At 48.1% G+C, this 13,267-nt stretch overlaps 1 protein-coding gene across 6 annotated transcripts in view; it reads left to right on the top strand.

The window, feature by feature from the left end:
• The first annotated feature begins 10,271 nt into the window (after positions 1-10,271).
• The window catches only part of ERI3 (ERI1 exoribonuclease family member 3), a 140,989-nt gene continuing 137,993 nt past the window's right edge, over positions 10,272-13,267 (top strand). Inside the window, exons 1-2 of one of the 6 annotated variants that reach the window (XM_012001842.1) lie at positions 10,272-10,291; positions 12,627-12,702. Coding sequence is in view for 3 of the 6 variants with exons in the window: in XM_012001837.1 (XP_011857227.1) it covers positions 10,525-10,659; positions 12,627-12,702 (211 nt within the window). In the remaining 3 variants the exon portion in view is untranslated. Of the gene's footprint in view, positions 10,660-12,608; positions 12,703-13,267 lie in introns of those variants that run through there. The other 5 variants (XM_012001841.1, XM_012001837.1, XM_012001836.1 and 2 more) reach the window with 5 other exon arrangements.

Below are 13,267 nucleotides of genomic sequence, written 5' to 3'. Positions count from 1 at the left end.
AGCAGCAGCAGTGCCAAGAAGGAGTCCCCTGGGACCAAGCCCTGAAGCTGTGTTTTTACACTAAAAGACCTTGTTTCTTGTCTCGTCCTGGTCATAACCCTGCTTAATAGAGACATTAAGATGAATGATTGAAGCTGCCTCTCACTGCAGCTGGAAGGAGGGTAGCCTGGGTGACCCTGGACTGAGGGGACACTATGGGGATGGGGTTGAGGTGGGAAGGGATCTGCAAAGCATCCCCCCTCCAACACTGAGCCTCAGCTTTGGGAGCTGAAACCTCTTGTTCCATGAGAGCTTTCTGAAGGCTGCCTTATCCAGCAGGGCTTCTTTCTGGGTTGAACATCTCCGGCTGTGTTCTGCCTCCCCAGCATCAGGGAGGGGATGATACAAGTAGGAAAAGCCATAGGTGTATAAGGGACAACAGTGACTTTTACATATACAGGCTTTCAAAGAGCTTTATAAGCTTCCATGCACATAGCTTTTCATGAAAACAACAGATAACAGTGACTGGGTGTTTCCTGTGCGTTTCAAAGGCTGTGCTTTATCTGCACTGTTGTATCTGATCATCACCACAGCCCCATGGTACAGGCCAAAGTACTGTCCCCAATTTACAGATGAGAAGACTGAAGCTTAGAGAAGTTAAGCCACTTGCCCAAGTTCACTCAGCTAATAAGTAGTGGAGTTGGGCTATGAACCCAAGCAGTCTGATTTCAGAGCCCATACGCGTAACCACTGTCATCGTTCGCGGCCTCTGGTTTTACAAATTGACCTAGCTTGGAATCGGGAGGAGGGTAGAGGAGGACTGAGGTTTTGTATCAGATAGGGAATTGATTTAGAGGTCAGAGACAATAGTTAGGGATAAACAGGCTCATCTCTGGATGGGGCTGCAGAAGTGGTGGGACCCCAGGGAGCACCGCTGAGACAGGCCTCATTTAGCATGTTTATGACAGGTCTGGCAGAGGGCAGCTCAGGAAAAGCTGCCCCTTCAGAGATCGAGATGACACCAAACACTTTTGGGCAGGAAAATGTCTTGCTTTTTATCTTCCCCCAGCCTCCCACCCCCACCCTTTACCTGATACCTTGCTGGATATGGAACAAATATTCAATAAACGGCTTCTAAAATATAGATGCTAAAAAAAAAGTAAGAGTCACAGTAATCTTAAACCAGACTGAGCAGAAAGAAAAATGCTCTGTGCCTGCTGATGTGAGTGGACATGTTTGGGGAAGGTGGGAAGGTGGGAAGCTGGGAAGGTGGGGAAAGTAGACCAGAGAGATAGCGCTACTAAAATAGGATGATGGTGCCCTCAAAACCTTGCTACTCAAGGTGTGGTCTGAAGAGCAGCAGCACAAGCCTCCCCAGGAAACTTGGTAGAAATGCAGAGTCAAGGCCTTTTCCAGACCCACATAATCACAATTTACATTATAACAAGATGCCTAGGTGACTGGAATGCACATTAAAGTTTGAGAAGCACTGCCCTAACACAGAAGCTCCAGTAGCGGTTCTCGTTACCCTCAAGACCAAGTCCAAACACCTTAAGAACTCTCAGAAGACTATGCAGGATCTAACTCTTGTCTATGTCTTCAAACTCCTCTTTCGTCACTCCCTTTGCACACGTTCTGTTCCAGTCCTACTAAGTTTCTTTCCATCTTCACGTGGGCCATTTCTTTGCTTAGTGCCTTTGCTCATGTTACTCTCTTCTACTGGAATGCTCTCCCTTCTTCAATCCCTTCTCCCCTTCTTGGTCTAAGAAATTCCTACTCAACATTTAAGACTTGACTTAAATGTCACTTGTCCTAGGAGGGCTTTCCAGGCTGTAAGGGATGCCTCATCTTTAAATCCTTATTGCAACTGCTCTTTAAAATCACAGTTGTCACTCTGAATGACAATTATTTCTTTACCAGTATGTCTCCTTCATTAGAATGTAAGCTCTATGAGGGCGGGGACCGTGTCTCTTGTTCATGTTCCTGTTCTGTGCTTTTTCATGGAACCTGGCACAACATAAGTATTCAAAGAATGTTTGTTGAACATTGAAAAAGTATATACTTGGCAAACAATGGGTTCAAGGTCTTAGGACTCTGCTGGGGTTGCTAGAAGAGATGCTCTGAAGGCTTCAGATGCCTTCCTAAAAGCCCTCTAGAACTCTTCAGGTCTTGGGGCTGTGGTTAGACACTGGTTAGACATTAAGATTGCTCAGCAAGTCCCTTCCCTGTGAATTAGAGAGTGCTGTTCAGGGCAGAAGATGCAGGAAGGGCTTGGGGCACTCAGAAGACGAGAAGGAACAGCCACTAAGGAAATGCTTCTTGGAGCAGGGCATCATTCTCCAGGAATTCAACAGGTGGAGATAGGACTGCGGTAGGCACTCCCATTGAGAGAACAATGCCAGCAAAGGCTTGGAGGCTGAAAAGTGCAAAGTACCCTGATGAGTAGTAATTTGTCCCTTGGGCCTGGAAGACAAGAGGAGTCAAAAGAATGACTAGAAAATAAGGCTAGAAGCAGAGGCTGGAACCTGAGGATAGAGGATCTGACTGTCAAATCAGGACCAGGAAGGAGGACCTGTGAAACCACAAGGAGTCCAGTATAATGAAGAGGCCCTGCTAATCTGGGAAGCCAGGGAAAGGTGACTGGCAGTAAAAGCAGCTTATTCACTAAATCCTAGGGGAAATATGTAGTATAATGGAGTCCTAGTAGGTTTGCAGCTGATACTTGGCTACATCCAGTGTGGGGAGGGAGGCAACATTGTCTGACCCAAATATCTATTTGAATGCACTAATTTATATGGGGGCTGAAAAGCCTCTCAGAGCAAAGCAAGTAAATTTGAACCAAGCCCATAACCTGATCAGGTATATACCAGCACAATTAGAGTAAGGGTACATGGTTAAACCAATGGACACCAAATTGCTGGAAGGACGGCAGAGCTCCAGCAAGTGACTTAATGATAGAGGAGGGTAGAGACTGGCAGAGTGAGCCAGTTTCCACAGGATTAAAGGTTGAAAAGCGTTTTTCGCTGCCTCTGGTTCAGCATTACGGCTCTAAATAAACGCATCCTACCTTGGCCACTTTGGTGCTAGTAGAGGTGCACCGTGAGAAGAAAAAGGGCTGTTAGAATATGTGGAAACAGCTATCTCTGAAAGAATGAAGAGCTCGAACAACCCTGCTGTGGGGCTCCACATCTTCCACCTGTAATGTCGAGGGAGTTGTCTTCTTTGCAGGAGAGTGCCATGTTCTCATGCTGTCATGGTACCAGAAGAATTGAGCCCATTAAGCAGAAACTTCAAGTACAGCATCCACAATGCACCTAGTGGTAGAAGCCAGTAGAGCATAGTACCTTGAGTCAATGGGTACAATTGAGAATTTGCGGGGAGCATTGCTAGGGATTGTTTTTTGTTTTTGTTTTTGAGATGGAGTTTTGCTCCTGTTGCCCAGGCTGGAGTGCAATGGCACAATCTCGGCTCACTGCAATCTCCACCTCCTGGGTTCAAGCGATTCTCCTGCCTCAGCCTCCTGAGTAGCTGGGATTACAGGCATGTGCCACCATATACAGCTAATTTTGTATTTTTAGTAGAGATAGGGTTTCTCCATGTTGGTCAGGCTGGTCTTGAGCTCCCGGCCTCAGGTGATCCGCCCACCTCAGCCTCCCAAAGTGCTGGGGTTACAGGCGTGAGCCACTGTGCCCGGTCCTGGATTGGTATTTTTATAGGAACAGGTGGGTGCCTAGAATTAGCAAGACTGGCATATGAATATAAATGTAAACACATTTGTACTACAAGCCAGTATAGACTATTGGCCTGAGAATATCTGCATTGCTACAGATGAACTAACACGGCAGTCTAGGGAATCGGACTTTTGACTAGAAACAGAGCCACCAGGAGGCAGCAGTTTCTGAGTGGATTTGGAAAGATAAAGGGAGCCTGGCCTGGAGGAGAGAAGTCAGCACCACTCCAAAGGGACCCGGGTGAATGCTGGCCTCTGATCAGTGATGCGAAAGCCCTAGTAGACAAGAAGAGAGAGCTGAACTTGAAGCTGAGGTGGGAACAGGCGAAAAGTAGGAGTGTTCGTGGTTGACGACCAAACTCGAAGGAAAATTGATGAAGGAAACTTTACTCACTAAGTACCTACCTTATGCTGGGTGGGTACTCTCTTCACTATATTGGTGATATAGGCATTATCTCCATTTTACAATCGAGGAAACAGGCTCAGAGAAGCTGTCTTCAGTTATTCATCAACTATATGCACATGGAATTGGAATATGAAGATGAGACACAGTCCTGTTCCTTGAGGATCTCAGAATATTGTAGGAGAGAGACACAGAGGCAAACCACTTTATTACTGTGCTCCCCAGACAAGAGTAGATGTAAGGAGAAGGTGCAATAAAACCACAAAGAGATTTCCCAAGTCACAGAGTCAGTAGGTGTCAGAGCCAGGATTCAAATCCTGGACCATCTGGGTCCAAACCTCAGCATCTTCCACCATTCTGGCTGCACAGCTATAGTCATCCAGACCCTTAAGTCATAGTCTGAGTTCTGAGGAAGGGCAGTAGTAGCCTTTGCTACTAGCAGGGATTTTTTTTTTTTTTGAGACAGAGTCTTGCTCTGTCGCCAGGCTGGAGTACAGTGGCACAATCTCGGCTCACTGCAACCTCCGCCTCCTGGGTTCAAGCAAGTCCCCTGCCTCAGCCTCCTGAGTAGCTGGGACTACAGGTACACGCCACCATGCCCGGCTAATTTTTTGTATTTTAGTAGAGACGGGGTTTCACCATGTTGGCCAGGCTGGTCTTGAACTCCTGACCTCGAGACCCACCCACTTCAGGCTCCCAAAGTGCTGGGATTAGGAAGGCATGAGCCACCGTGCTCGGCCTAGCAGGGAATGTTTAAGAACAAGGAGAGGACACTGGGAATTGGGATGTGGCTCACAAACGTGATGCAGCTGCACATCAGACCCAGAAAGGATGATGGTGCCCTCAGGATTACCAGGTGTGGGTCGGGTGGGGTGGCTCATGCCTAAAATCCTAGCATTTTGGGAGGCTGAGGCAGGAAGGTCACTTGAGCCTAGGAGTTCGAGACCAGCCTGGGCAACATGGTAAAACCCTGTCTCTACAAAAAAACACAAACAAACAAACAAAAAGTAGCCAGGCGAAGTTGCACAAACCCATAGTCCCAGCTACTTGAGAGGCTGACGATGAAAGATCGCTTGAGCCTGGGAGTGGGCCGTGATTGTGCCACTGCACTCCAGCCTAAGTGACAGAGTGAGACCCTGTCTCAAAAAAAGATTACCAGGCATGGAGACCCTCTGCTGGGACAGGACTGATTCAGAGCCTAGAAGTGGCAGTGAATGGTTCTAGCTATGGGACCCCTGGGGCACCAGAGAGTGCTGGCTGGTCCTTAGGCAAATTGGGGCCAGAAAGAGGAGCTTCAAAAATCAAGCTGTGATTGAGAGGAGGGGGACCCATATTGGGAGTAGCACTGGGGCTACGAGAATGAAATCGGAAAATTCTCGGGCTGGAAGGAGAGCTTGCCCACTGTCTAGGATCACGGCCTCCTTTTTACTTCCGTTGAGTTCAACACATCCTGACAGGATCATCTGCCTCTTTGAAAGCAACTCTTTTGCTTTCAAACTTTGCTTTTTCCTCCCTTCTGAGCACCAGATAGGGAAGAAATCTGGGGCCCTAATCTTTTCTAGGGCTGCTTTGCCTCTGACTAGTGGCTGGATAGCCCAAGCAGATTTTGTACAGTTGGGACAAAGCTGTGGGATTCATGACATTTGTGAGCCACACCTCTGGAGTATGTGAATCATGACTCTCTCTGGGCCCGGGGGCAAATCAGGGTGGAGTCACAGGATTTGAGGTAAGGACACTGGGACTAGAGAGGGGACAGAGAGTAGGCAGAGAGCGGCGCAGCCTAAGGAAGAGAACCTCCCTGGGCAGGTGGCTCCATTTGATTTCCGATTTAAAGGGGAGGCTTAGATAGCCAAGAAGAAAAAGGCTAATAAGAAAAATATTAAACTGCAGTGTGTGTGTCCCCAGGGACTTCCTGTTGCCATGACTGACCTCCCGGAGAGCGCCATTCGTTCCCGAGCATGGCAGCTTTATAGGCACTTGTAGGCCTGCAAAGAACACCAATTTGCTGCTGCAGTTTGTTTTGATAACTGAAACTTTCAATAAATCTATATTAAAATCAAAGGGAAAATTAACTAGGCCCTAGTGAGGGGCACGGAGATAAGGGAGCACATTACCACCCTGGCCTCAGCCACCCCACATCCATCTCTTAGTTCAGATTCAGGTCACCAGGGAGATGAATGGCTCAGGCTCTTGGGGAACAGCTCTGGGGAAAAGCAGGAAGAAAGCGGCATGGCCAGATCCAGCCCTGACTCCTCCCAGAGCGGCAGAAGACTGCTGGGGGTTTGGGATGGGGAGAAGAGGAGGTGGGGTGGTGGTGGTCATGATGGGAAGAGGGGTAGGAGAAAGGGGTAGGGAAGGGTGAGAATAGTAGTAACAGCCACTGTTTACTGAACTCTTTATTCTAGGTAGTGCTAAGCACTTGCGTATTTAATTCCAATAACAGGTAGATACGAGTATTATCTACATTCTAGAGATGAAGAAACTGAACTTCAGAGAGGTATGTGACTTGCCGAAGGTCACAGATGGAGCCAGGACTCAAACCTGAACAGGTTCTCTCTGAGTCCACCCTTCTATGCTGTCTTATATAGCTTACAGGGACTACGATGGCAGCAGCAGTTCTTCCAGTTGCCGCATAAAATGGTTTCAGACCCAGTCTGGGTTCTCTCAGCTGTGCCAAGGTTTGGGGGCTGCCATGCATTATCCTTGGGTCCTGCATTCTCTGTGCTTTGACCGCTGGTTAAGGTCCTAGCTTTGATGGCCACCTTGCTGCTTTTCCTGGTGGTTTGACAGGCTATAAGAAGACCTAACTGACCGGGCGTGGTGGCTCATGCCTGTAATCCCAACACTTTGGGAGGCCGAGGCGGGCGAATCACCTGAGGTAGGGAGTTCGAGACCAACTGGACCAACATGCAGAAGTCCTGTCTCTACTAAAAATACAAAAATTAGATAGGCCTGGTGGTGCATGCCTGTAATCCCAGCTACTCGGGAGGCTGATGGAGAAGAATCGCTTGAACCCGGGAGGTGGAGGTTGCAGTGAGTTGAAATCGCGCCATTGCACTCCAGCCTGGGCAACAAGAGTGAAACTCCATCTCAAAAAAAAAAAAAAAAAGAAGACTTAACTTGGTCCTGTCTTGTGTTCTTGCTCTCAGTGTTCACTTTAGCTCAGTCGCTTAATCCAGCAGCCAGGATGTCTGTGTGTCTGTGTACTGGACTCAGTTCATCTGCCTCCCCAAATTCACTTGCCCTTGCCTTGTGTGCACCCTTGACTCTGGCCATTGGCCACTTGTTCATTGGACAACCCACCTGCCACTCCCACCTCATTTACTAACACCTCTGGTTATCTTCGTTTCCCTTGGGATGAGGGTTAGGTTTGGACACAGCCTCCAGTGTGCCCACTGTGGCGGGACTGCAGTTGGACCTGATCTGACCCAACCAGAGGCTTTGATTCCTCTCACCATTTCTAGTCTCAAATGAATGACTATACTTCAGGGTGTGGAATCTGGCACCCCCTGGGGCTACTGCATTGGTGGGGTAACACAACCCTTCCTTCTCCCTGTCACACAGGATGGTTCTACACACATTGTACGACAGAGCAACGAGTTGTATTTTCTTTGAGGAACTGGCCAACTTCTCAGTAAGACACTATCTGGTACTTTCTTTCCCTCCTTCCCTGCTTCACTTCCCCCTTTCCCCTACTCTTTTATTTATTTGTTTATTTAAGACACAGAGTCTTGCCATGTTGCCCAGGCTAGCCTTGAACTCCTGACTTCAAACGATCCTCCTGCCTCAGTCTCCTGCCTCCTGAGTAGCTGGGACTACTACATGTGTCACCTTACCCGGCTCCCCTCACTCTTGATGCCTTGGGATTGTACTCCCCAATTAAATTTGAACACATAAGTTTTGCCTCAGGCTCCGTTTCCTTTTTTTTTCTTTTTCCTTTTACAGAGATGGGATCTTGCTATGTTGACCAGTCTGGTCATGAACCCCTGGGCTCAAGCAATCCTTCCACCATGTCCTGCTAAAGTGTTGGGATTTCAAGCATGAGCCACTGTACCTGGCTCAGGCTCTGTTTTCTAGGGAACCAGACAGCACACAACAGAGCCACGGCTTGAGAAATCCAAGTGCTGTGCTAGGCGGCAGTGTAAGGTACCAAGTGTATACTGAGCTGTCAAACTGTTCTATTATTTGAATCAATTTGCCTGGTCTTTGTACAAAAAGAGCTTACAGTGTGGTGAAGTCCTGGAAGCTGTACAGTTGAGCCCTGGTGCACCAAGGAGGAAAGGACACATTCTGGGGAAGTCAAGGGGACCATTGAAGGCTCCACAGAGGATGTTGGGGCTGGGCATTAAATAAAGCCTTGAATCCAGATAGTATAGATTTACTTCATTCTTACAGCCAAGAAGATTGGCTGTGCCTACTCTTAGGCCATAACTCAGTATATAACAAAGCTATCTCACTGCCTCTTGTCTTATTTTTGTATTTGCTTGTTTTATTATCTATCCTTCCTCCTACAGCCCCTCTCCAATTTATTTATTATGGCTTTCTGCAGCCTTGTCCTCCCAGGCTCCAGTGATCCTCCCACCTCAGCCTCCTGAGTATCTGGGACTACAAGCACGTGCCACCATGCCTGGCTAATTTTTAAATTTTTTGTAGAGATGAAAATCTCATTATGTTGCCCAAGCTGGTCTTGAACTCCTGGTCTCAAAGGATCCTCCTGTCTCAGCCTCCCAAAGTGTTTAGAATTACAGATATGAGCCACGGCACCCAGCTTCCCTCTCCAGTTTAAAAGCTCCTTGAGAATACAGGTGTGTCGTTATTAATCAATGAATCCTCAGCAACAGAAACAGTGCCTGACACTTAAGAGAGGCACTATAAATACAGGTGGACTGACTGACCAACTGGGGTTAATGTCTAGGTAATAATAGGAGAATCTGTTCCAGCTCCAAGAATTGGAGGATAGTACCTCCACTTACTGACTTCGGGATAAGCCTGTCCCCGATGCTGTATATTCCCTCATTTGTTCACAGACATTTACTGCAGGCCTTCTTTACGCCTGCACTATGCTGTGTATTACTGAACAATAATGGAAAAAATGGAACATACATGAACAATATGGAAAAAAATGCTTTTCCTGAAGGACTTAAAACCCTGTGGGAGCGACAACAAGGAAACAGACAATTATAAAACAATATGATAAATGCTGTAGGTGCACAGTAGAGTCACCTAACCTGTTATGTGGGTAGGATAGATGATGGCATTCCCTGATATGGGGATTACCAGGCACTCCCAGCTCAGGTGGAAACCGTTATGTTAAAGTCCGATCTCAGAGGTGGTAGGGCCCAGAAATGACATCATCCTAAGTGTAAATATGCAGACAACACACAGAGGGGCTTGGTAACTGAAGCTGGGCCCAGAAGATGGGGTCCTGACCGATTGTGAAGCTGTCAAAGCCATCATTGGCTTGGCTAAGGGTGAGGTTTCCCAGCTCATATCCTGGGACTCATGACTACCCAGAAAGGCATAACCAGGATGAAGAAGCACAGGTCTCTCCAGCTTACTGGAGAGACTGACTGGGGAAGTTCCTCACAGCTGAGGCCAGAAACCTTTTAAACAGAAGTTTCCTCTGAGTGGACCTGAACAAGCCAGTTCCCTCTTCCTTAGGACGGCCCTTCACAAATCTAAGCATTTTCCTCTTAGCTTAACCCCTCTTTGTCTCAGGTCTCCCCCAGGCCCACATCACAGAGTAGATGACAATAATTACTTGTTGAATGAACGAATCATGAAGAGTCATGTAAATATAATCTGTCACGTTGTGAGCCCACATTTACCTTGCGGGTATACTGGAGGGCGGGAAAACGGAGATGGGGGACCTGGGTCGCTGTAGGCCTTAGAAAGTTTCGTTTTAAAAAAATAGCTTTCACAGATCAGAAGTGATGTCCCCGCCCCCGCCTTCTCTTCTGAGTTCGTGCAACGTCAAAACTACAAGTCCCATAAGCCCGGCCGCCGGGAGTTACCATCTTGACATACCTTAGCGCGCATGTCGGCGGGAGAGTGAGCATTTGGGGAGAAGAAGCCCCGCCCGGCTGCAGCCCATTGGTCAAAGGGACCGGCAGCGGGCTCAGCGGTTGGCCACAGCGCCCGCCCGTCCGTCGCGTCGGTCGGGGTCAGAGTGCGCGGAGGTGAGTCGGTGTGTTGTGGACTCGTGGTGCTGGCTGCCGCTGTTCAGGCGGCCGGGAACGGGCGGTGGGGAGCGGGCGGAGCTGGCCTTGCCTCTGCCTGGCCGGCGCCGCAGTCGGCGCGGGCTGCGCCCGCCGCCGCCAACTGCCCTGAGCGCCTGCTGAGGCCGAGGGAGACGTCGGGGCCTGCACCTGGAGGGAGCCTGCCGCGCTGGCCCCGAGGAGGGGGCGTTGCCATGGCGACAGCCTCTCCCGCTGCTGACGGGGGACGGGGGCGGCCCTGGGAAGGAGGGCTGGTCTCCTGGCCCCCCGCCCCTCCCCTTACTCTCCCCTGGACTTGGATGGGCCCAAGTTGGGGGCAACACCCCGGGGTGGGTGATGCTGAATGCCCCCCTCCAAGATTGGGCCCTGGTTAATGCATGCGGGCCGAGGGTCGCGGTGCGCAGAATTTGTGCAACCTGGGGTGCTGGCCCATGTGCCAACCCTGGATGCTTAATCTACTGAGTAACGTTCTGGCGGAGGGGGAGAGGGGCAGAGCTTTGCAAGACAGGATGGGTGAGTTTATTAAGGGGGTTGACTTACTGGGATTACTAGAAAAGAAAAAGAGGTTTGACCAGAGTGGCTAGAAGTGGAGCTAGGAGATTGTAGTTAGAACATTCCCTTGACCCCCTCCCCAACACATGCACACACACCAGGTTAGCAGTTTACCTCTTTGTAAATCTGAAGCGGTGGTAGTGGTGATGGTGGAAGGAGTGAATAAGGGGCCTAACCTGGCTATCTTTCTGTGTGCCTGTCTTGCAAATGGTCCAGCAACAGGTGTTTCCTTAAAAAAAAAAGCATGAATTTGGATTGAGGCTTGACTGTGAGTTCTTGTAAAATTTAACTGCTCATTGTTGACTTGGAAGATGCTGGATGTGGGGCCCCCAATGGGGGTTTGGATTTTGTCCTTAGAGCTGGATTTTGTAACGAATAGTGCCCAGCGTTGCGTCTGCTTGAGGTCTCTGGCCACTTCAGTGGCATTTACTCTTGTCAGACATTTCATCAGTTTCCCAGGGGAAGGGCAGCAAAACATGAATCCTATTGGCTAAAAGACTGTACGCTATTCAAACTATAGTAGGTTGTGAGTGGCTAAATGAGTTTTGATTGTAGAGTTTCTTCCAGAAATTGGCTTCATCAAATTCTGCTTTATTCTGACTTTATCATATACAGCCTGCCCTGTTTTAGTGGGTTCTTGCTTGGAACTTAAGTTTATTATACCTGGATCTCCTACTATTTAAAAGCCAATTTATAAACAGGGACTTGAAGTGTGACTCCACTAATGTGTGTCTGTGATCCTGGTTAGAAACCCACTTGGCTGCCTTTTCCTCAGGAGGGGGGGGTTGGGGGGAGGGAGCTGCCGGGAAGTGATTGATAAGGTTTCCTTTATGGATTCTGTGGTGCTTCACTGGAGCTCAGAGCACTTTGGCAACTTAAGCACTCCAAATTAAAAGCTCATTAACAATTCCTGCCCAAAGATCCTGTAAATAATCAGCTAGCTAGGTCATAGAGCTTGGCTAAGAGCTCTTCTTCCAACTTGAAATTTCCAAATAAAAGTGCTTTTATTCCCTTTCATTTTGAAAAGTGTTTTCTTTGTGGTGGGGTAAATCTGTGAGTGGCCTTTTCCCAGCGGATCTGAGTAGAAGAAAGTCTTAAATGTGTGGAATGGTAGACAGGAATATATTAGTTCCAACCCTAGGTGTTTATGCAAAAGACATCACTAACAGGGGCATCTCTGCAACATCTGGTCCTTTGGAGGATATGATTTAGTTGAAAAGGATGATAGGTATCTATTGATGTTTTGACTTGGGATTTAGTTACCTTGACTTTCTTAGAGTTTGAAGCAGGCTTGGAAGTATCCCGAAAGTGTTTCCTAGTCTATGTGGCCATTTGCAGTATGACTTGTGGATTTGTGGCAACCAGCCCCTCCCCCAATCCTGGCCCAGCCTTAGTTCCTTAGTTCTGAATATTGTCAGCCTTACCAGTGTCTTCCTCCTTGACTAGACTAGGATTCTGAAATTACCCAAAGAGGCACCACTTCATGGCTATCTTTCTCGGTAAATGTTCAGTGTTTCTAGGAGGTGAGTCTCCATAGGAGGAAAAGTATATGACTAGAGAACATGAAAATCATTACAAATATAGTACTAATAGTTTCTGAAAGCTCCGTGGGGGCACTGTCTTTCCACATTGATGGCAGTTATCCCAAAGTTTGAGTTTAGAGTTTGAGGTGTAGTATCCTTCATGGGGATTTGATCCTTGGTATTGAAATAGACTTGTTGCAGAGATGTGTGTTTATCCACAGCATTGGGGCTTTCCAGCTCTCACAGAACCTTCAGCATCCCCAGCTGCCGGTCTTGGCATCTTCGAAGTAAGGAGAGGTGAGAATCCTGTTGCATGGTCAAGTTTGGCTTTATTTCCTTCTGAGTATTTGGGCTTGGAGGGTAGGGGGTGGGGATTGATGCAGATTGTATTTTTTTTCCCCAGGTATCCCCAAAGTCTAAACAAATTGTATTTTTTTGTAGCTGCTTCTGATAAGGTAACATATGTTCAAAGTCTGTAGAAGCTTACTTAAAGTTTCTAAAGTGGTAAGAGTTGGAGGTGGGAGATCCAGACTCTCAAATTCTGTCACAATTGCTTTATGGGCATCTCATGAGCACCTACTTTAGGTTCTATTCTGAATAGAACCAGAATAGCCCATTATCCTGAGAAATACACATCTTTTTTTTTTTTTTTTTTTTTTGAGGCAGAGTCTCACTCTGTCGTCCAGGCTGGAGTACAGTGGCACGCTCTCGGCTCACTACAAGCTCCGCCTCCCGGGTCCACGCCATTCTCCTGCCTCAGCCTCCCGAGTAGCTGGGACTACAGGTGCTTGCCACCACGCCCGGCTAATTTTTTTGTATTTTTAGTAGAGATGGGGTTTCACCATGTTAGCCAGGATGGTCT

This window comes from Mandrillus leucophaeus, unplaced genomic scaffold (assembly GCF_000951045.1).
Source record: "Mandrillus leucophaeus isolate KB7577 unplaced genomic scaffold, Mleu.le_1.0 Scaffold67, whole genome shotgun sequence".
NCBI classification, from domain to species: Eukaryota; Metazoa; Chordata; class Mammalia; order Primates; family Cercopithecidae; genus Mandrillus; species Mandrillus leucophaeus.
This window is presented reverse-complemented; position numbering and strand designations above follow the sequence as displayed.